Here is a 23,594-nt window from a genome sequence, read left to right on the forward strand (position 1 = left end):
AAAGAACATGTCGCTTTCTGAACTACCCGTACTTAAAATACTACTTTAAATATTGCCTTTTGTTTGCTAGCCTAAAATCTGACACAGATACATTGCATTAAAATAAATAAATAAATAAATCAGGGTTAAATCAGCCAGAAGTTCCGCAAAAGATCTGACGGGCAACTGACATTATTGCACCAATAAATTTCTGGAAAAACTTAAGCCTCTAAATGCAATTTACCTTTCTTTGCCTTGTGCAGCAGGCAAGGGTAAAGGAGAGAAGCAGCTGGAACCTCTTCTTCTGTCGGAGTTTTGAGCGGAGTTGTTGATCATGTTCACAGTCCATTAAGCCCAAAGGCACTGCCTGAAAATTCAGGGTGCGCACAGGAATGATTTTGGCCAGAAAAGCCGTTAGCAGCAGCACTAGTAGTATTAGCAGCATGAGATCCCAGCTTCGCTTAGACTGCGAGAAATGGCTGGGGGTAATTCAGCTTTAGTGAATGGGAGTTAAATAACGCTGGGCTGCTATTAACTTTACATTTCTGACAGGCATGTGTTAGTACCATTGACTTGGTTTTAACCAATTCACGTTTTGGTTGCAAACTTGACCAGCTGAACAGCATGGAAAGATTTTAACCGTCTTGTGCTAAGGAGAAGATTGGGTTAGTATTAACTTTCCTCCAACCCGTCTGTCGTCTCCTAAAGCTGACAGTTCTCTGTAGGCACTTAATTACACCGTCACATCAATTTGCAGAGTCGGGGCAGGCAGGCAGGGCAGCTGGGCCACTTCACGGAGTGACGGTGGCAGGGTGAGACAAGGAAATCAGAGCTTGGTGTTTCTGCTGTAAAGTGATGAGATCGATGGGCGCCAGGGTCCGAAGTTATAGGAGCCTAGTTTGTGCGGGTCTCCACAGTGAGGGACCCTTGGTTTGGGGCACACCAAACTGTCCCCCGAGGTCTCGTCTTAGACTATGGCACAGACATGTCAAAAATTAGGCACGTGACAGGGCCAGCTCCGTGTTTTAGATGCACACGTTGTATCTGAATAGGGCAAACAGAAAAGGGGAGTTTTCACAAACGCATAAAAACGTGGGCACTAGTTTTGGGGTTTCTTACCAGCAATGGCATCGTGTATGGCAGTATGAAGTATACAGCCCATTTTTGAGAGTGGGTGCAGCTCACATCTAATTAAGGTAGATTAAAAGTCTTGTGGTTAGGTGAGATGAATACTCTAAAGATTAATGTGCAGGTACTGTATTTGCCAAAGATCCAGGTGGAAATTTTGTGAGAGCCAGTATTAACTGGGTCAGCAAAAGTACCCCAAGTACCCCCTTGGCTTGTTACTTTCTTCTATGGCCACATTTATACTATGAGACATAATTAATTGCTGCTACTCAATATTCAATATTAAGTGCTTTTCAGAATAAAAGCGGTGCTAATAAAAGTGAAAAAACAATTGCACAAGAGCCAAGTGCTGTAACTGCCGGACAAGTAGAGAATGGGCAATTCAGACTTGAGTACCTGCCATATTTTACCAAATCCTATGAACCTGTTCCAAAGTTGTCTCCAGAATTTTCTTTTTACTATGTCAAGCACTAATAATATCAAAAGCACTTGTCTACTTGCACTAGGTAGGCTGTCAATTACATTTCTATGGCCCTTTGATTACAACAGGCAGGGGAGTCTCATGACACTAAGATGCCTTTTCTTCTGGCAGAGCAGTGGGAAAGGATCATAGAGCGTATAAGTATCCAACCTCAAACTATTTTTGCCACAAGATAATAATGATAATTACTGATCTGGAATGATGTGAATTACTTAGCAAAAAAATGTCAAAATTAAGTTTTCAAACAGCTTGAGGTGTTTGGAGACCTAGGGATTTTCACAAACGCTTGGCTGTCATACAAATTCAAGTAAATCTCTGTCCTGCATTACAAGGAACCCAATGAGCATTAAAATTATGAGCTGGCGGGACAGTTTTTCCCCCGATACAGTTCAGAGAAGGGGATGCTTGGTCGTGCTCGGGCAGCCTGCACTCCTTCTTTCTGTCCCGCTGGAAGCTGCTTATATCGTCCTGCTCAGTGGGCTGCTCAGCTTGCAGGAACCACTGTGTTACGTGGGGAGCACACTTGATCAGGCGTGCGAGCAATACCTAGTAGATAGGAGGATGCTTGAAGCTTTATTTGAGCAGGGAGATAACCAGCTAGTAAAACAGTTATCAAAACCACTGCTCTGGTGGTACAGTGTGCTGTAAAAAGCTTTCAAGCTTTTTCCGTTGTTTTCTTTTGGTTTTGTCCCTCTCCCTCAAATGACCACTGCAAGGAAATAACCACTTGTAGTGCTGCCAAGACTTTTTATTTCAGATGGCAGCATCTTAGAAGAAGTTCTCAGACTGCTTTTAGTTTCCCCCTCAGGCTTAAAATTATGAGAGTCGTATGAACATCCTTCACAAATTCCTAGCAGGGGCAAGAGACCTATTTCTGGATTGCCATAATGCAGCTCCTATTAGTCTCATGACTTTACAGTATTATTTTTCATTCCCTGATTACTAATCGCCTTTCTTACACATTATTGCAAATTAAAAAATCAACAGTATTAAGTATTACCCGGAGGGTCATTTCTAAGGCCATGAGGAATTGCTTTTCTTTCTCTAGTACCAACTCTTATCGAAATACCAGCTCAAAACAGACTCCGCCTGGCTGTGAATGACATGTTATAAAGTCATGTCATCTATTAAATTCACTGCTCTTTCTTGCACCAAATATGGCTGGTGACCATTTAACTGTCACAGCTCAGTACTACCCATGGTACAAATCCCTCAGAAGTAATTCCAGAAGTAGAATGTAGTCGCTGACTACATTTACAATTTCTGGTGATAACAGGTACCTTAACTTTTTGATAACCCAGGCTGAGCCCTCGCTCAGTGTTTATCGTGGGACTGCTCAGAGGAAGTCATGTCCCTTTAAATTTTCTCAGACTGGAGTTTCAAAATCATTAATTCTGTCTTCAAATCTTTTACAGTTGTGTGCACTTTGTCACAGGAGCAGTTTTAATACTAAAGATGGTTTACAGGCCTGTCAGTTTTAAGAGGAGGAATAAAACTCATGGTTTATATAAATGACAATCTTTATTTATTAAAGATTCTACCTCAAAAAGAAACTGCCATCTGCTAAACCAGTGAATGTTTGTGAAACAAAATACTGTCATTTTCAGTAAACCTTTCCTGGATTTGCTGAGAGTGAATCCCACGCTAGCAAAGCGTGTGGGCTAAACAATGAAAGGGTTTGAAACAGGATAATGAGACATATGTATCTGAGGGAGCTTACACAGGCATGCCATTCATAGCAGAGAAGATGAGAAATATCACACTCTTCAATTTAGGAATTATAACCAAGATGTGTTAAGATGACTGAGATAAGCACCTGATAATAAAAGATACCTCCCTCTTCTTAATTTGCAGGTTGCCTGAGGCCATTGGTTCTTCCTCATAGTTACATTAACATATCTGAGTTCGAGTCCTCCTTCCCCGTAGGAACAGTGGTGTATTATCAATGCTTCCCTGGATATAAACTAGAAGGGGCAGAGTTCCTTGAGTGCATGTATAACCTTATCTGGTCAGATAGCCCACCTAGGTGCCTTGATGTGGAAGGTAAATGTCTTATTGTTTGTTTTTCTTTCAATTTTGCAAAATCGGCATGTTCTATATGATTTTAACGCAGGGCTATAACCACCGTTACGCCATATGTAAGAGCGTATCTGGGTTTTGTTGCGCGCAGCCTGTTGTAGTTCACTCCACTGTTAACTAATGTGTCCGAAGTACAAGAGAGGAAGCTCTTAACAATGATTGCTTTGCCCTTAAAATGTAAATTCTTTGCAGCTTTTCTAATAAAAATGCTGAGGAAATTATGGAATTCACATTCATGTGCAGATGGTCAGAGTTTCTATAGATACGGATAGATTTCCATGATGAACTAAAAAATACTCCATAGAAACTCTAAGCTTGGGCTGTGCCAGCTGCAAACATTACTCAGTGCTACATGACGCTGCATGCTTGAATATTTGTTGTCTCTCATAGGAGTTAATCTTAAAGAAACATTTGCAACCAAAGTGACTGAGCTAATTTATTTATTAGGAACATAAAAACTATGGTCACTCAGTGTGGAACTGAGGGAAATCTTGTCAAGCCAAAAGGAATAATGTGTGACTATAGCTGCAGTGCTGGAATGGAGGATGTTGGAGTGCATTTATATTTGCATTCTATACATTTGAAAGAAAGATACCGAATGGATTGTTCCATGCACTGTCAAAACCTTGTCAATTGCCTTCCTCCATCTTCATACTGCATCTTGAATGAAACAGCCTAGAAGTCATCAGAATCTGAGTACATCCCCTACGTTTCATTCCCCTAAAAGGACTACATTTTTGCTCTATTTCAAGCCTGTAAGGAAGCTTATCTATATATACCATTTAGCTAAAAGCAATTATACGAATGCATATCTGATGCTATGTCACTGGGCTAAATGCTAAGCATTCTGGAAGTGTAAAAATTTGCCAGCAGCATCAACAAAGCGATATACTGCACAAAAATAATAAAATGATCCTTATTTTTAACTGACGATTCAAGTTCCAAAATTCAAAAAAGCCTTTGCAATTTTGGAAAGACATAACAAGATGAATTTTTTTTTATTTAGCACACTGTAAAAGGATTAATTCCAAATCAGTTCTATGTAAGCCATTTCTGGAAGGTTGGTTTGTTGTTGCTTATAACATGGAAAAGATATTAAAAAATCAGAAGGGCCCTGTTAGGCTTAATCCAACAGTATAACTGTTTTGATAAAAATGACAATTCTCCAGTTAGGAAGGTAAAAGGAGTAAAATACAGAAACTCAGGTGTATGAGGCAGAAAAAGTTGTGTCTTGTCCTCACTTAACACAGGTTAGTGTTCCAGCTGCTGTCAAAATTCTGGAGAAAACTCATGTCCTCGTTGTTTATTGCTTGTATTATAAAGCCATGGAGAGGCTCTTTTTTCTTGGTAATTTAAAACATAAGAACTCCTGCCCTGACCGTTCTATATCTTAAATAACATGTCAGAAGTTATCATCCCCCGTCAACTGTGACGATCTGTGACGGGGGGATCAGTGTGTGCCAGACACTGGGTCAAAGCCATCTGGGAGCCTCCTGAGTTTTGATTTAGATCCAGCCTCCCTTTTAATCTCTTTCTTATCACTTTCTCTAAATGTTAAAACTTTCCGTGGTGATTTCATGTTGGTATCCCATCTGTGTGTGTGTTGAGTGAACCACAGGAGACCGAAGCCTGGAGCATAACGCTTACAAGAGCAGGTTCTCCTCAGCTTTGGGGCTGTCCCTGCTTCTGTTGGGGCAGAAGAGAGAGCGACGTCACTAAAAGGTCACCCCCTGACAGTCCCCCCCCTTGTGAACTCTGTTGTAGGGCTGCTTCACTTGGTACGCAGCGAACCTCAAAATTAAATCCAGATAGGGTAAATCAACTTGAGATGCTCCCGTTTCAAAGTGTTCGTTCAAGTGATTTATGCGAGGAGTGCCAGTCTCCAGGAATCTCGTTACAATCCACTGCTCTCAATTAGCGGACAAAACTCCCTCCCTGCATATTTTTTTATTCTGCACCTTGCATACCAATGTCAAGCTCATTTTTCAGCATGCCTTTTACGTGTGAGGTATAATGTCGCCAAGCAGTATTTTTCACAGAGGAAATCTGCAAATAACAAATTAATTCTATTTATTTATTTCCAGGATCAATTCAAAATTTACTCTAATAACATGTCCTGCTCAGGATTTTAATACGGTAATGATTAAAAAGGAAATGGTTGTTAGGAAGCTATAGTAAACCATTTTAGAGCTTTTACGCTGCTGTAACCAATGCTGCTTACAGCTTTCTCATTTTGATACATGTTCTTCTTGAAGTCTTCACAGAAGGAATTTCTTAAATACGTGCGTAATCACACAAATGCTATGTGTCAATCTCATGAATTCTTCCCTCTTTGTTAGGCCAAATAAATTCTGAATGAAGGGTTTGCAGCTACATTTAAACCAATAGTTACACCAGGGACCACTCGGCTCCCATCCTACAGCATGATTTGTAATGCTCAAGTCTAGTCTTGCTCTCAGTATTGACAAGTGCAGAGCTTCCACAGACTCTGGCAGGAGACTAATTTTTTCCTGATAGGGAAGAAGATTTTTCTGATAATTAAAATCACTGTTGCTTTAGTCACAGTAGTGCCTAAAAACGGGGTTACCTGGTACTGAAGTGTGGCCAACACTGCAGAGTTCTGCAGCGGCTTCCCAGAAACAGCTGTTTGCATCAGATCAGGGAAGCTGTTATAGCTCAGGCACATAAGGATGCCTCTAGCTCACATTGCCAAGTATTTACTGGTAGGAGATTGTCTTCTTAAATGCTTGTACCTTTGCCAAATTTAAAACATTTGGATTGATTTTGAAGTGTCTGCCTGAAGCAGAATCATTTGGGAAGCTTCAGTTGAAATGGTTCAGCTATATCTGAGAATGATGGTAGAGGAAATGGTGTTGTTTTACCAGTGCTAGAAAATTTTACGGTCATTAAGAGGATAAGATGAATCATCTTAACAGAGAATTTACTTTTCCTTTAAGTCCTCGATTTACATCTGTAACTTTCTTAATATACTTTTTTCTAGTGGAATTCCATAATTACGCAGAAGTTTTGTAACCTTTCTTTTGTACTGAAACTCGCTAGCCACTTCCACAGATATATGAAAATCTAAGGAAAAAGTTATTTTATTTATTTATATGATTTTTAAATTACCAATTTGGGATTAATCATCCATCTGTAGAAATTAATTTAAGTTAGTGATTGCCTTCATAAAATCAGATATGCAAAAGATGGGTGGAAAAACTCTTACACTGAAGATTCCCACGTGGGGTATAAACATTAATTGTAAAATCAGATGGCTTCCAAAAACACTGGAGGAGAACAAACACTTGAAAACATACTGGTATGGAACTCTGTGAAATGAAACATATAGAACTAGGAAGTGTTTATGCTATGATACTTTAAGGTGAATAAAGACATTATACAGGATTCGGAGAAATTTAAAAAAAAAAAACCAAAAAGCCATTAGTGCTTTGGGAATGCGATCGGCATATGATTACACACCTTGCCATCTGGACTCTGTATTTTAATCTTTTATGCCCTTTGGAAGACTTCCAAGAAGACGTAAGGCATGGTGCTTATAAAGAACAGGGGGAAAAGCAGGCAAAGAGAGGAAAGGCTGGGAGAATTTGATCTCAGTGCTAATGCTAGAACGTAAAGCAGTTGTATGGATAGTGTAATTGGGAATTCCTGGCTTGGTATTTAAGAGTAAAAGGAAAAACAGGTCGATTGAATTTGCAACAGCAGACATGATCCTGTTGTCTGGAATGACTGGTTTCAGCATCATCCCAGCTGAACACAAAAGCTGGTCCTGCAGGAAATCAGATCTATTGCAATATTAGAACTTCCTTCTGCATGCTAGGATCAACAGATTCTCTAGCTGAGGTTAAGCTTGAAAGAATGCTAAATAGAAAATACTTCAAATTTTTGTAGGTAGATGCAAAATTAAAATGAAACAAACATGAGGAATGGACTTTAAAGGGGAGAGTCAAGGAGCAGAAGAGAGGAAAAACTGAGGAAAACTGAAGGTATTTCAGAGCTCTGGTATATAAAGCCACCTCGTTGTGGGGGGAGGTGAAAAGATATTACACTAAGCTAACAACTGATTATGGAAGGGATCCTAAAAGTTATAGAAACGATGAGAGAAAGGTAGGAGAAGGAAGGAATTAAGAAAATTGCACCACAAACCAGAAGAAGTGCAAGGGAACAAAAAACCCCGCCTACCTAGAGCACCAGGAAATTTCTGAAAAATAAAAAGGGGTTATTCATGTGAGAATTAAAAATAGCAAAGTATGCTACAAATAAAAAATATTCTGGAAAGACAGGCAAGAATACAGGACTGAGCTTTAAAATTATTATGTTCATAAACGTGAGGACAGACAGTCATAGAAGAGGGTCTGATAATTCTGACATAGAACCTAGAAAGTAAAGAGCGTGAAAGAGCTCGGGAGGAGGCTGATATTGCAGGTGAAATGCCGTAGCTGCTTGATATTTCAAAACGAAGCACCTTAAACTTTCTAACCAGTTACACACAGGATACTTTGAAGGAAAGCTTCAAAAATCTTCATTCTTATATAACAATTGCTAATGCCATAAACGGTGATTGACACCAAGCTATACGTTTGATAAACTATGCCCTTAAAATATTTTAAATTCTTGATGGAACATACAGCAATACCCTGAGAAAAAAGATACGAGTTAGCCTGTAACCAGTTTGTGTTCAGGAGTCAGAATAAAGTAAGCAATCCTAAGCCAGAGATGCTGTACGTCAGTATGAATGGATTTCTCTCTGTGTTTCTTTGTTGACATTGAGAAGGCTTTAGATAAATTCCAACATGACAGACTGATGCATATCCTCAGGGAAGAGAATGTTGATGCAGATCTCCAACAGATAAAAACGAGGGAGCAGAGGGCAGCAATACAAGCAAGTTGTGAAACACGGTGGTATTAATAAATCAAGAGAGGTAGATACCAGGATTCTGTTCTAGGTTGACACCTGCTCAGCTTGCAGGCAGGAGGGGAGAATAAATTAAATATTGCTCAACTGACAAAGAGGTTGTCCAAGTTAACTGAGTTAATGTTAACATAAGGCGCATTGATAGCCTTGTTTTTAATAGCTCTGACTAGAGTGGTGTTTCAGAATATATTCACTGCCTACAGCAATTCTTCTTGCAACGCGGGAACGACAGCCAGCAGTAAATAGCAGCAGCCAACAATATTTGTAAGCACTTTTACTTGGGCAACACCTTTCCATCTGGTGGCCAAAGGATGAAATAGGCTGATAGTCTTTCACCCTGGGGGGGGGACTGAGTTGCAGAAAGCAAGTGTGACAAAGAAGTTTAAAAGGATAGTTTTCTTTTAAAAAAGTCGTTCAATAATTACGTGTGTTTCTGCACTGTAGACAGTTAATTCTTTCATCACCCAGGAGTGCAGAAATGACACGGGTCTGGCCACCCTGTCTGAGTGTGGAAGTTGAATGTTTTAAGGAGCTGCTCATAGTGACTTGGAATATCTGGATTTTTGTGCTGTTGGAGAATACTAAAATTCATCTGTACACCTTTACCCACAGCTGAAGAAGCATGGAAGGGAATGGAATTCAGAAAGAGCATGGTGACATGAAATACTAGGCAGACAAACCACGTTCTTCTGTGGACATACTGCTTAATAATCGTCCAGTTTCTCAACTCCAGCAGGTGTATTGCAAAGTGAAACAGGAAGAAAACCAGACCACATTTTGAGACAGAATGATACACAAACGTGGGCTTCTTACAGCTCTCATTATGAAGGATGGGAGCTTTAGAGAACAGTCTCCAAGCTGAAGACATTGTTTGAAGAAGATAAATACCATTATATTTCTAAGTGACTGCTCCTTCTTTGCATTGCAGAAATCTTTGATCTTGGCTGTGATTGAAATAGATGCCTTCTCCACTGTTCATAGTTTTTCAAGAAAGCAGCAGAAGAACAACTTGTAATCTGTTTCTTTTATGTCTTCTGTTTCTGCTTGCTGCACAGGACTGTCACAGTAAATCATTGTTTTACACCTGCTCTATCACCTTTCAGAAACTCCTTAGCATTTCCAGAATCAGCCAGACGTCTCAACTTTTTTATGGAGCCATAATTTCTGCCCTGAAGTTCCACGTTAGCTGCCAGATGCATGTAGGGTTTTATCCACGGTGCTTTAAATATGCTGAGGGTTAGGTGGGGGGGGAGCGGACAAAACTTCTCCCCAAGGGCTGTTTTATAATATTAATCTTTAACTGTATCTGGCAGGGCTCCTCGGAAAGGAAAAGCACACTACATTTTCTACCTTGAAATCAAATATCTCTTTGCTTTATGGACACATTCATTAAATTTGGCTACACAGTGCAACCGCAGAATGTCTTCCACAAATGGAGGGAACTGTAGCTATAGGCTCTATGCGTTAGGAAGTCTCCTCGCTGCATAGGTTTGTTCACTTCCAGTGATAAAAACCAATATTTAAAGGGTGGCAGTTTCACCAATCAGTGTACACAGGCACCTGATAACAAAACATAAATAACAGAAACCGATACTCTTCCACATGTTCCTAGTCTCGTAAGCTGGTTTGTGGTATTACAGTGCTAAGATCACCTGCTGCTTTTCCTCCCCTCCCTTTTTTTTTCCCTAGTAGCACTCCATTGGGAATGGGACCTTGTACTTTTCCTTCTCCCAGGTGGTATATCCTGATTTCCTCATCTTTCAGCTAAGCCCTGGAAAACAGCTTGTCTATTCCAGCGTTCCTTCTCTGTCAGTCCCTGATGACAGGTGTAGGTGATGCTACACAGGCTCAAGGGATTCTTGCTTATAAACAAAGCAGAAAAAGCTATTAAAGAAAGAGGGATTAAAGTAACATAAAAACACTGATATGTCCAGCTCACAGTGAGTGCTGGCTTCTTCGGACATCCCTGTCAGGTGCTTTGATCTGTCTGGTTTTCGTCGCCAGCTTCCCAACAGCTCTCTTTCCTTCCTCCACTTCCATTGTACTTCCAAGCACTTTGACCTTTTCCAAGTTATCCTGTGACACCTGTCAAACACTCAAGCCTTGACTTATTTTGAAGCTCTCTGATTCCTTCCTGTTAGGTGTCTATGCAGTCCCCAGCATCTGCTTCTCAAAGTCCGAAAAAGACCATTACTGATCATAAAATGAACCACTCATGAGAGAAGGAAGAAACAAAACTAGAAGCAAGTGATGAAGAAAGCTAAAAGGATCTGCTATAAAGGAGACCACAATACTCCAAGCGCTCTCATGTGAATAAGGAGTATAAATATTTCCTTAAAGATAACTGTGGGCTCCTTGCTAAAAGAACTCCTAGCTGTCTATTGCTGCAAACTCATTATCACTTTTTTGTAGTTTTAATGAAAATTGCACTTTTTAACTTATAATTTATAGGAGAAAGGTCACTTGGGGTGTGTTTCATCCCGTATCTCTCGGGGAATGCATTTGAAGCGAAAGACTTTGGCATTAAGATCAATGATTCACAGGTTGCTGTGCTGGGAACAGCAGGACTGTTGAGGATGAGTGTGAATTTGGCATGATGCTCCTGTAGGAGCTTGGCTGACTGTAACTGCAAAATGGGCTCCATAATTTGTAACTCTAGTAACGAGGAAGCTCTGTGTATGATAAATGATTGTAATCACCTTCTGTTTCCATTTAGGAATCAGCTAATGTTAAACTATTATTAAAATAGGCTTAAAACTACTTTTATACTGTTTCATTTGGGCTCATACAGCTGGTGTCAGTGATAGCGATTTTCGCCAAGATGGTGTTTGTCAAAGCCAGACCAGAGAAGCGGCTTTTCATTAAAAACTTAATTATTCAATTTGTTTTCACACTTCGTAGGAGGTGAAAAGTGCTTCTCACTGTGTGCACGCTGAAAGGCTTACTTCGCTGTTGTAGCTGGTACAGAATATCCCAGGGGTGATTGTCCAGCGTGGAGCCATGAGACCTGGGGTGGGTTCCCAGCTGCTTGAACACTGACTTGCTGAATGGGCGAGAAGAAGTTTCTTAACTGTTACTGTGTCTTCTCAGAAGAAAACATGTAAGCGGCATTGGGAAGGTTAAGTGATTGAGAAAGGTTAAGATTGAAAAGAATTTGGAAATTATTGTCTAAGAATACAATATTTTTAATAATTCTTGCCATAGGCTTTCAAGAAGTAAATTTGCTAGCAACTTCAGAGTTCAAAATAAACATCTTGTATCTTCGTTACTTTAAGTCATGTCTACTGTCAGGCTTAATAGGAGTTACTTTATATATTAGTGCTCACTTAGTTGTTTCCACTAAACTTTCTATTTTGGTATTACTATTGGTGCTGTCGTTTTGCTTTGGAAATGAGTAATCAGAAAAGTTCCTTAAAGCATGTCTTCACTTCATCTGCTCCCTCTTTCCCCAAGGATTTCCCTATTTGATATCACACTAGAAATGCCCATTTTTGTCTGCCAGTTTTTGTCTTGAGATCTTTTTGTCTAAGAAATAAATCAATACATTCTCTAAACAGTATAGTGTCTTTGGAGTTTAAAAATCCACAACTAACAGCTAGGTTTTTTTGAACACCACATTTGTTTTCTTTTTGTTTGTTTTTTACATACTCATAACTATTAAGAAACATTTTTCTTTGTGAAAGGTGCTAATACTGGTGTTCCATCAACTGAAGATAGGATACAGGCATTACATCCCCTCCATACTATCTTATAACGTGGTGTTATGTGGATGTAAGAGGATGAGGAGCTTGAAATTAGGGTTCTGTACTGTGCAGTGCAAGTGTGATTCATGTGCTGGTAATACCTGTGGAAACAGTCAGATCTGTCAGGTGAACTGGACAGGAATTGATTGAGGTATATGAGAGAAAGGCTTCTTGGTTAAGTACTTGTTTTAGCCTGAAGGGTGAGGACACTGAAGTCACCTAGGAACGAGATTTTATCAGCACAGTGTTCATAAAGAAGCAGGAAAAGGAAGAAACATAATCTTCATCTCCTATGTTCCTGTAAAAAAATGAATTTTCAGATCCTATGTACCCAAGCATGTGTTTGTACAAAGGAAAAGGATCCTTACTGGGGCCCCAGACGCTAGCCAGTAACGCCTCATGGGGGGAAGAGGCCACCCTAGATAGAAGAGTCAGACCTGCGGGGACGTGTACTGCTGCGGTCTCGTGGAGTAAATCATGGCTCCAATTAAACATCGGTTGGAATGCAGCAGCCAGATGACAGGTGTCAAGATTTCTGGTATTAATCAGTGTCCTGATATGTACAAGACCGACAAGTGAGGGTCAGGAGAAGCTCTTGTTCCCTTCCAGTTTGTGCACAAACCAGACAGCGTCTCCACCTCTCTGATTACTATCTAGCGAGATACACCAGCATTTGCCCTGCACATTGGAAGTGCCAGGTTTTCATCTGTGTCATTCTCATTGTGAAGTATCATTTTAATCTTTTCTCACTCTTTGCATAATGAGCAGGCATTCGCACTGTGTTTGGAAGAAGCATTATTTTTATTTAGGTGCAAATGTTGCTAACCGTGTCCATCCCTGTGTCAAACAGAAAATGTCTGGCCTTACACTGGATTTTTCTGACAGCCCAGCTAACTGAGCAACTAACGTCCTACATGAAAGGCAGACTGGTAGCTAGAGAAAAAAAACATACTATGCAAAAAATCAAAGGTGGAAAATAAGCTCCTTGCTTATTCCTACCCCTTTTTTATAAGTAAGTGCCCTGTATTTCAAGACATTTTTGCTTTTATTTTTTGACTGACATACAAAAGCTGGGCAAAACCTGAATAATTTCCCTCCTGCCTACTTTGACCAAAGACTGAACTGACTAGCCGTTGAACTAATTGACTAAAAAGAAGGTTTTGAGCATTGTAAATATCTGTAACTCCACTGTTATCTCTCTGCCAGTGGCTTTTAAAAAGTGACATGACATCTTTATTCTGTGCCATCAATGTTATTTGAGAATATGCTAATGCCAAAAAATCTTTCCTCCCTCCTACGGTTCCAGTGTCAACAGTGCAGAATTACTGCAGCATCCTCTGGGCAGAGTTCAAAAAACTTCTTGACCGTAATGAGTAGGAAAAAATTACTGGGTGAATCCCATTTATTCCTCCAGTGTCTGGGCAGTAAGTGCCCGCAGCCTGTGTCACCCTCACGGGGACCCTGGGGCTGTCACGCTGTGGAGGCTGCGATGGAGGGGGCATGCTGGGAGGGCAGCCCCTCCGTTGCCTTTCGCTGTGCTGTCTCTTGCAGGGACCCCATAAAGCCGAGCTTGGGGTCTTGGCACCTCAGGACACCTCACAAAAGGGGGGAGGAGGGGTTGTCTGCAGGCACACCTGCAGGTGGGACATATTCTCTTGTCTTTTGTTATAAAAAGCTCTTCTATTAGCCTGAAACAGGTCCTCTGCTCCAAGCCAGTATTTGACAGTGTTTGTAACACAAGGCTCGACTCCCCAGGTTTTAAGCTCTTCCTGAGAGCACTAATCTTTCATTAAAATAGTCAGAGGAGAAAACCCACAGCTTATCTCAGAGGAGAGCCCTCGGCTCCAGCTGCTCCGAAGAGCAGGCGGGGAAGTCCATCATATAAAATCAGGAATTCCGCCCTTCGACTTCTTTGAGTAACAGGCGTCTTGAGCATCCCGGAAGGGATTTGTTTGCCATATAAACACGCTTGTTCTTTCTTTTTGATGAACGATTCAGCTTTTCAGCTGAGAATGCTGAGCTGTAAAGTTCTTCTAAGTCCCCTTACAGTCTGTGGCCATTTGCTCTATAGAGGCTGATCCAGATATCCGCGATCGCATAGTGCAGAACCACCAGCAGATGCTGCCTAAATTATATCCGTCCCTCTGACGAGCTCCAAAGTGGAGGACATACACATGTGGTCTTTTATTGTTGGTCATCAGAAGATACGACTAGCTTATCCATGCTGGATGTTGTAATTAGCACATTAAAGTCTCAAAAGCTTTCTAAAGTTAAGATGCTGAAAGCTATTGGTAGTAAAGATTTGGTGTCACCTAGGGCTTTTTTTAAGCTGTGAGAAGTTCCTGAAGTACAACTCACTTGTCTCTATGCTTATTTATCGTTCCTACTGCTGTCAGCTTTGACAGTGAAAATGTACTTGTCAGACACAATTTTATTTTAATCAGTTTGTGGCTATTTTTATTCTGGGAGTTTGATTTATTTTCCTGAAGTCCATGGCCTGTAATTTCCAAATACAATTAGAATTGATCATTGGGAATGATAGAATTTTAACTTCCCTGGAAAACTTCAGTGGGCTTAGGTTTGCCACCTGAGTTTTCACCCATATTTGATCTGTCACATTCCTTTAGTCTGTGTAACCAGTATCTTGCACTGGTATCCAGCATAGTGCTAAGTAAATACCAGCAATAAGGGATCTGACCCTGTCAGATCTTCTGACCCCATCAAAATCTTCTGTCTTTAGGAGCCAAGAGTGTTAGCGGTGCTCCGGACTTTCATAATCGGGCTTTTCTGTGATCAAAACTAAGGCCACTTCATGGCTATCCTGCCACTGACTTTAAAGGATCTTGGGCCAGGATAATCATGGGAACAGAGCAGGTTGAGAAAGGGACTGGGCGTATGACTAACTGCCCAGAGCTCAATAATAATTCATTTTTGGTTGTTTGTGATGTATTTAATTCAACTTGATTTGATTTGGAAAAAGAGGCTCAGAACCTGAGCGTTACTGATTGTAACCTGGGGGCCAGTTTGCCCATGCAAATGTTGAGGGACCCTGAAACTGGATGAACATAAAGTTCACAAGAGGCGGTGAGGGATGCCCCAAGCCAGTGAAAACCCCTGACTCTGACAGCCCAGCTGATGTAAGAACGAAGTGCTGTTTCATTTGAGCTAAATGCCCTTGTGTTCAAACAAACTGTATTGCATCTGCTGTTTGTGTGTTTAATGCAAGAGTTGTTGGCAGGTATGACTGCTTAAAACTTGACTCTAATTCATGACTAATACTCTGCAGCACATTAAAGAAACGTTTGCAGAAGTTTCCAGACAGCATCAATACATGAGCATTCCCCTTGAAATAAGGAGGGTTTCAGAGGAAGGGATGGCACCCATTCTTAGCACTGAGGACATACCCTGCGTGAAGAGTGATGCTCCTTTTTTCAGGTTTTATAAAATTCATTTCCATTTGTAAACAGACTGACAGCTCTGTATCTGGGTTGCACCCACAGTGTATTGTTTTTAATCTGCCTGGAAATGTGTCGTTCCTCAGCTGATCCACATTGCTGGGACACCAGCGCGGAGGCTTTTTTTATTCATCAGGCTGCTTTGGCCCTTGGCGACATTAAGAAGTTAGGGATGAGGCAGCAGGTACGTTGCTGGAGAGGAGAAATGTGTTTCTCTGAGCGGCTGCTCTCTGTGACAAGATGTGCTCTACTTGGCTCATTGCTAGAAAGGTATCGGGCATCTACACATCTCTTGCAGCCTGTCGTAGCTTGGCAAAACTCAGCTGCAAAGAAGTTTAAATTGCTGTTTTCCTTCGTTCTGATGCTCTAAGCGTAGATAATAAAAATATACCAGGTCTCCTTATGGCGGGCCAGAATTGTTGCTTTCACTTACCATTTTCTTCTTAATAGAAGGATGATCCCTGATCTGGACAAAAGGTGCTTTCCTACTATTTCAGTCTGATACCTTTGCCCTAGTCTTAAGAAAATTGTTTTCAGTCTTGAGTTGACTTGCCAGTAAAGCATTCCTCTTTCTTGTGGGCCCAGAGACTTTGGAAAGTATGTGGAGTATTGAGGATGTGAATTTTTATGTGAATTACTTGCTCTGATTTCAAGTTATTATTAAGCCTTGCCAGTGAAAATGCAAACAAAACCATGTCTCTAGGGGATGGGGAACAGACATTGCTGCACATTGTAATCAGCCTCTCTTGAAGATTCATTTAATATCTTGTGTATTTTTTTATGAAATGCATTATTCATGTAGCAAGATTCACAGAGAGAAGCGGCTGAATTGTAATTTCTGGAAAGATTCTTCTTCCGAGAGATGGCATTTTCATTATTTAAATCAATGCAGTAGGTCTTGCCTGCATGAGGGAGGCATGAAGTGAAGGCAACAGCCTGTAGGTGGGGCACTGGGCCAGTTAGTTACTGCCTCTGAAGGGAAATAAAACAAGCCATCCAGTAATTTAAGCCCTTTTTGGGTCAGTATGTAGCCATTTGAGACATCATTACACTTGGTAGGTTTTTTTTCCCTCTGTGTTAGGAGCACTTAAGAAAATAGTAATCAACTAACACTTACTCAGTGGAAAAGTTTCCTCTCTTGTAAAAATACTGCTTGCGAGCTGCTTTCCCTGCTGCTGTTTCCTGGAGAATGCTCCCTCAGCTCTCCATTGAGTTCGTCTGCCCAGCCATGTGAGAGGATATTTCATTTCGTTTCAGGGTCTACAATAAAAATTGCACATGTTTATATTGCAATTCTGTCTTATTTACCTAACCTTATGTAAACCGCTGTACTTAATTAACACAGGCTCAGCCTCTCTTACATTTATAAGCTCTCGCTCCGCCAGCAATCCCACTGAGATCAGTAGGGCTGCTCAGAGATAACCAAACACAAATAACACCAGCAGAGTCTGAGCCCAGCTTAAGACTATTACAGTGGTACAGAGCGTAAGTGTTAAGCAGTATTGCTGTGCATCTCTTGCTGCTCAGTTGGTGGCAAACTTATTTTTAAAAGTGAATATTTAGGAATTTAATTAGCGCAAATTCCTCATTTATTTAGGAATTTATTTAGGAATTTTATTTAGGAATTTAATTAGCACATACAACGATTTAATTATGTTGACGAACCAAAAAATAGGATGTTACAGCTGAATTTGAGATGTTTCATAAGGGGAGGGATTGTCCTTATTTTGACTGTCCCTCTCCATCCCCATAGAGCCATCTTACAGGCGTAGGTGTCCCTTTTTGTCTTCCGCTCGCCCTCCCTTTCCCCCAGAGGATGGGAAGCTTCCCAGATCCCATCTCTCGGGCCTTTAAACAAGCAGGTGACAGCAGAGCTTGCTGGTGTCAGTGAGAGCCAAAAGTGACCCCCCCGGCATGCGCTGCCCGGCAGGAGGTGTGTGCATCCATCCATTGGTGCAGATGGACACCTGGTCTCCTGGCAGCAGCAGTCTGGTGCCACTGGGATAAAACCCCAAACTGCAGGGATCCTGAAAGGGAGCCTGAAGCGTGCGCCATGCGTTTTGACACACTGAAGCTGCCCAGCAGTGGGCTGTTGGCATTAACGTCTTTCTCTTTTTCTCTTTGTGTATTTGCCCAAGTTTGTCCACTACCTCCAATGGTGAGTCATGGAGACTACATCTGCCACCCGCGGCCTTGCGAGCGTTACAACCACGGGACGGTGGTGGAGTTTTACTGTGATCCTGGTTACACCCTCACCAACGACTACAAGTACATCACCTGCCAGTACGGAGAGTGGTTCCCCTCCTACCAAGTATACTGCGTCAAAACAGGTGAGGGACCAGCAGTGTTGTTACTCCTGTCCCCTTATTGGCCCTCCTTTTTAGAGCAAATCTGTAGGTTCGTAATGCCTGGTGAACTTCATCTGTTTCATGGTTAATTGGTGAATGTTGATTTTAAGATGCTGTTAAATACAGTACATTTTTATTTCTGAGATCCAGAAAGATCCTAAACCATTTAAATAATCAGCTCTTCAGATATATTTTGGAATGTCTTCTGGATGTTTTTAAATGTATATAAGCTAAATTGATGATTGCATGTATAAATAAAAGCTAAGGGGAAAAAGCAAGGTCCAGCCCCTGTGGCAGCTTACTGTTAAGGTTGCTTTTGGTATATTTTATATATATATAAAAAATATATATATAGAGAGAGGTATATTGGTATATTTTATATAATATATATTATATATATATTATACATATATTATATATGGTATATTGGTATATTATATATATTGGTATATTATATATATTTGGTATATATGAATCCACATTGGATTCATGTGTATTATACAACATACATGTAAAAGATCTCTTTTCCTAACTGGCACTTCTGAATATTGGTGAAGTCTTAATACAAAATAGCAACGGTAATAATCAAGCACACCCCTTGTATTGCCTTTTTTTTTTTACAGAACAAACCTGGCCAAATACACAGGAGACCCTCCTGACTACATGGAAAATAGTGGCATTTACTGCTACCAGCGTTTTATTAGTACTGCTACTGGTTATTTTAGCCAGGATGTTCCAGACCAAATTTAAGACACATTTCCTTCCGAGGTTTGTACTCGCTCTTTTTTTTTTTTTTTAAGATTGAGGACCTTGATTCAGTTTTTACATTCAGCATTCCCTACTGAGGAGACGGAGCGGCTCACGAGCCTTGCCGATACCTTCTTTTCTGCTCTGAGGCGAAGTCTCTGAGCCACCGGTGTGGAAGGGCACCCCCAGAAACCCGCAGTACTCCTTTCTGCAACCAAGATAAAAGGCAAAGTTTGCCAGACTCACTTTGGGAGTAATTACAGCTCTACCACTGAGAATTGCCGCTTCTGCCTGTAAAAATAGCTGACAATATTTTTAAATACTCATTTTCAGGTGCTGGGGGAATTAATTTTTTAACTACTGTAGACTTAGTAATGTAAGTTTTAAGAAAGATTTTCTTTTTCTCTATGGACAAATTTATATTAAAAGTTTGCTTTCCCTTCGTGAGTATTATTTTCAACACAATTCATAAACATCTCCTACATCTTCCTTTATTTACATAAAATACCGTGCAGCTATGAGCATTTGTCATTGATTCTCACAGCTCTCCTCGTGAGACAGGTAGGTGGGTATTATTATCTTACAACTGGAAAAACAAAGGCAGGCATGCGGACTTTTAGGCAAAACTCTCACTGTATCTGGGTTTACACTTGTTTCTAGTTTTCAGTCTGCTCAGTTTGCTCTGGACCTTCACTGTGTGACTCCTCGCCTGTGCTTGCTTTTTCTCGTGTCTTTATTCTACCACGTGCTGAAAACAGAGCTGAAAAAGCTGTTCGTCGGTAAATATATGCAGCAGAAAGGACGTGGTGATCTTAATGCTAAATAAATGTGTACATAAAAGTATACAGATTATATAAGTAATGTGTAAATTTATATACATATATATGTGCACATATAAAGTGTATGGGGAATAGTGAACACATACGTATATAACTAGGAAGATCTTTAGGGTAATGGCTTGCTCTATGGATAGCTTTATAGCTTGTATTTGTCTAGCTTATTGAAATGGCTTTCTGTCCTCTCCTTTTCAGATATTTTCATGTCCTAAAAGTACTTGGGACCAATTCCCTCCTGCTAGGACTCTACCATGATTTAATCGCTACTAAAAAGATACTTTAGGGTTCAACAGACCTTCCTGATTAATAGAAATGCTTTGCTTAAAAAAGAAGCCAGTTTAGTCCTGGTTAAGGAAGGCTTCATCCTTTGAAAGTGAGACCTGAAGGAGGCCACAAATCCGGCCACCAAAGCCCTGTCATCCAACAGTAGTCAACTCAATGTTTGTTTACGTGGGCTGTAAATTCTTTTTTGCCCTAGCACACATCTTTCCAGGGGTTCAGGCACTTTTGACTGGTGAACATCATCTGTGATCTTATATCCATGACATCTACTGTGTACAGCACAGCAAATGGTGCTCCTTATCTCTTCCAAGCACCTGTTTTCCTTCCCTTCTCAAAATTGTTCTTCACATTTCTGGTTTCATATTTTCCACTGTAACAGATTCCAGACTGTCAACCAGAACAGAGTTTTGCAAACCAGTGCAGCAAACATTTCTGTGAATGTTAATGACCCTGTAGCTTTGTTTTGCATGACTAGAAAGTGCTGTGTGTACTTAAGTTCAGCGGTTGCTCCGAGGTACTCCTGCTCTCTGTGATAACTCATCTGTGTTTGACGTAGAGGCAACCAGGAGGGCTCCACGGGTGACCCCGACTTTGTGGTGGTGGATGGCGTTCCCGTAATGCTGCCTTCCTACGATGAAGCTGTGAGCAGCAGCTTGAATGCTCTGGCACCTGGATACTCAGCTACCACAGACCAGGGGCATATTTTGGAGACAGAAGATCAAAATCCTCCTGCTTACCCTGGCCCCAGGATTACAGACACGCTGCCTAGCGAGTTTGAGACCTGTGACAGTAGGTCGGGCTCCTCTGAACTGCTCCAAAGTTCGTACCCATCCCCGGTGTGCCAAGCGGCAGCGCTTCCCGGTTCAGATCGAACTGACGTATCCTGTAGCACTGCTGGGGAAGCTGCATCCACAAGTCCGCGGATCGATATTGCAGATGGTGAGTCTTGCATAGGTCCAATTGGTAAGTCTATAAAACAGGAGCCATCGTTTGTTCGTACTGTCAGAGCAGGAGTAAACCCACCTGACCTGCTCTTGCTTTCTCCATGTTTTTGTCCACATCTTAATTTGGACATTTTTAAAACCATACTACGCCATGCTCTTAGAGCTTCGTATCCTTGCTAGCTGTGGTGCCAGGGATTTGAATCCCAGGCCAGAAGGTTCCTGTCCAGACCCTGTAACAGCAGTGTCATCGACAGGGATGTCAGCAGGCACCTGTGTATGGCAGCGAAGTCAACCATCATCTTGCCTGTGTTGGCCCGTTCTGCTCCTCAGCTCCTACACTCACAACTCCTCACATGCCATGGCTTTCACAGCAAAGAACAGCATTTTCTCCTTAAAATGGAAAGGAAATCATGTTTTCATACTAAGCCAAAATTAGCAGCCTTTGTTAACGAGCTCATCATGTCTGTGTGTGGAGCAAACTGTTCAGTCTAAAGCACATACGCGTTAAGCCATGGACATGGGAGTCACAGCATACGGGGAAAGTACCCACAGGACCATGTACAAGAAGGGAGATTGCCATATATTATTGTCTGCATTTAAATCGAACATGGGCGTGCATTGATATAATTTAATTGAGTTCTAACGAGCTGTATGGTGTGCTGCTCAGCGTGTCAAGGAAACTAGCTAGCTTTCCTTGGAGACATTTAAAAGGAGTGGCTCTGATCCTGCTCTCCACATTCACGGAGAGTCACTAGGCAAAGCAATCTCTGCGTAATTGATCAGTAGCAAAGCTGAAGCCCAGTGTCCTAAATACAGTGTGGGTGAAGCTCTGGGTAGAAGAAGTCCTCCAGCTTCACAGGGCTGGGGCTAACTTTTAATGGTATCATGAGGAAAAGAGGACAGCTAGGAGGAGGAGGGACAAATGATAATGTCAGTAAAAGTCCCTCCCTACTCTGAATGCTGATTCTGGGATTAATGTAGTAGAAAGGATGTGTGCATTTTAGTTTTTTGTGGACCGAACTTGTTTCAGAAAATCTGGGTAGTTTTAGTAGGTTAATTTTCATATAGGTGTTAGAGCCTAAGTGAGTCTAGAATTGGTGATATGGTATGTCTTGTTCAGATTTTTGCAATCTCTATTTCTATTTTTGTAGAATTGGTAATACTAATAGTCTGCAAAAGTATAAAGGGACGTTACAATCAGCAATTAATGCTATTTCTTTTTTTCCCGTAGAGATTCCTTTGATGGAAGAAGACCCTTAGCCTGCACAGAGACATGTCTTCGTCGCATTGCACTGTTGGGTGACACGAATCATGAGGATTTAGAGATAGAAAAGACTATCTGTGGATTTGGGGAGGCTATTTTCCTACTTATCAATCTTCCACGCAGAGATGTCACCAGATTGGGTGTACATCTTAATCCACAGCAGGGATAACAGCCTCAGCATTTGGAACAGCAGCAGTTTTATGAATGAATCCTGGGGATTTGATGAGAGCAGATGTAGAAAAAGAACTGTGGCTTTTTAGAAATGAAATGTATATCTGCATCGCAGAAAGTCGTGTGGTTCTGTAAGAAATGCTATTGGATTTTGATACTAACTGTCTCACAAAAGCATGTCAAAGTATGTAAATTTGCTTATAAAGACTGCTTTAAATGATCTATGGACCTCTAGTTTATGAAGAATCCTTACAAGTTTAAAAAAATATTAGTACTGAAAACGCAAAAAAAGAGGAAAAATCCTCTTTGGCTTTCCTACGATTACCAGGAAGCTTTTGATTTAGTTGTTGGTGATTTTGTTTCAGACTATGTCTGCAGGAAATATAAAAGAAATGATGGGATTCATATATACTTTGATGTATGATAGCAAATATATATAAATATATATATATATATATATTTAAAAACTCTTAAAGAGAAAGAAAAGGAAAGACTCCCAGGTAACATAATGATCTGGAGATTTTTTTAAAGGTAAGGCAGAATTTATATCATATACAATATTCAAGGTAAAGTATCGATATTTGTATTTATGCAAGACTTCTGTGACTACATTGCATTTGATAAATCCTGCTATAATATGAGAGATGAAGAAAATGTTAAATTATGAAATATGTGCTTAAGAAATGTTGAACTGCTCTGCTTCAACCTTTCTTAAGCTCTTACAAATATATATACTAGAGTAATCTACAGTCATAGCCCAGAGCACTGCCTTGTCCCTGTACATTGTGGTAGTATTCTGAGCCATTATTGTAGAATACTTTTTAAAAAAATAATAAAGTTCAGTTTCAGTTCTTTTGACTTATCTGACTGTGTGTAGTTGGCCTTTTTTTTTTCCCCCGTTCCTCACTTCTTTCACCAGCTCCCGCCTGAAGGCTGAGATGGCAGCAGAACACCTGCTCTGTAGCATTTTCAGCTTTATATTCACTATCCAGCTACAAATGCAGAGAGTGGTTTTGGCTAAGCAGAGCACGTGAAATGGGTGCAGCAGTGGCGCAGCTTCTGGAGACGCTACACAGCTTCTGTAGAGGCTTTTCTCTCCTCTGCATGCTACAGCAAAGCGTTGTGCTAAAAGCCTGTATGAACGGGTTCACTTTTGGGGTGTTACAGGCTTTTCCTTCTTTGTCAGAAAAATTCTTGGCTCTTT

At 40.8% G+C, this 23,594-nt stretch overlaps 1 protein-coding gene across 3 annotated transcripts in view; it reads left to right on the forward strand.

The window, feature by feature from the left end:
* SUSD4 (sushi domain containing 4) overlaps nt 1-23,252 on the forward strand; it is a 71,810-nt gene extending 48,558 nt beyond the window's left edge. For all 3 annotated transcript variants that reach the window (XM_063328227.1, XM_063328228.1, XM_063328229.1), the window contains 5 exons: nt 3,443-3,631; nt 17,937-18,128; nt 18,770-18,914; nt 20,568-20,950; nt 22,187-23,252. In XM_063328227.1, the coding sequence (XP_063184297.1) occupies nt 3,443-3,631; nt 17,937-18,128; nt 18,770-18,914; nt 20,568-20,950; nt 22,187-22,215 (938 nt within the window). In that variant the 3' untranslated portion in view covers nt 22,216-23,252. The remainder of the gene's footprint in view (nt 1-3,442; nt 3,632-17,936; nt 18,129-18,769; nt 18,915-20,567; nt 20,951-22,186) is intronic.
* The last annotated feature ends 342 nt before the right edge of the window (nt 23,253-23,594 follow it).

This window comes from Chroicocephalus ridibundus, chromosome 3 (genome assembly GCF_963924245.1).
Source record: "Chroicocephalus ridibundus chromosome 3, bChrRid1.1, whole genome shotgun sequence".
Classification (NCBI taxonomy): Eukaryota; Metazoa; Chordata; class Aves; order Charadriiformes; family Laridae; genus Chroicocephalus; species Chroicocephalus ridibundus.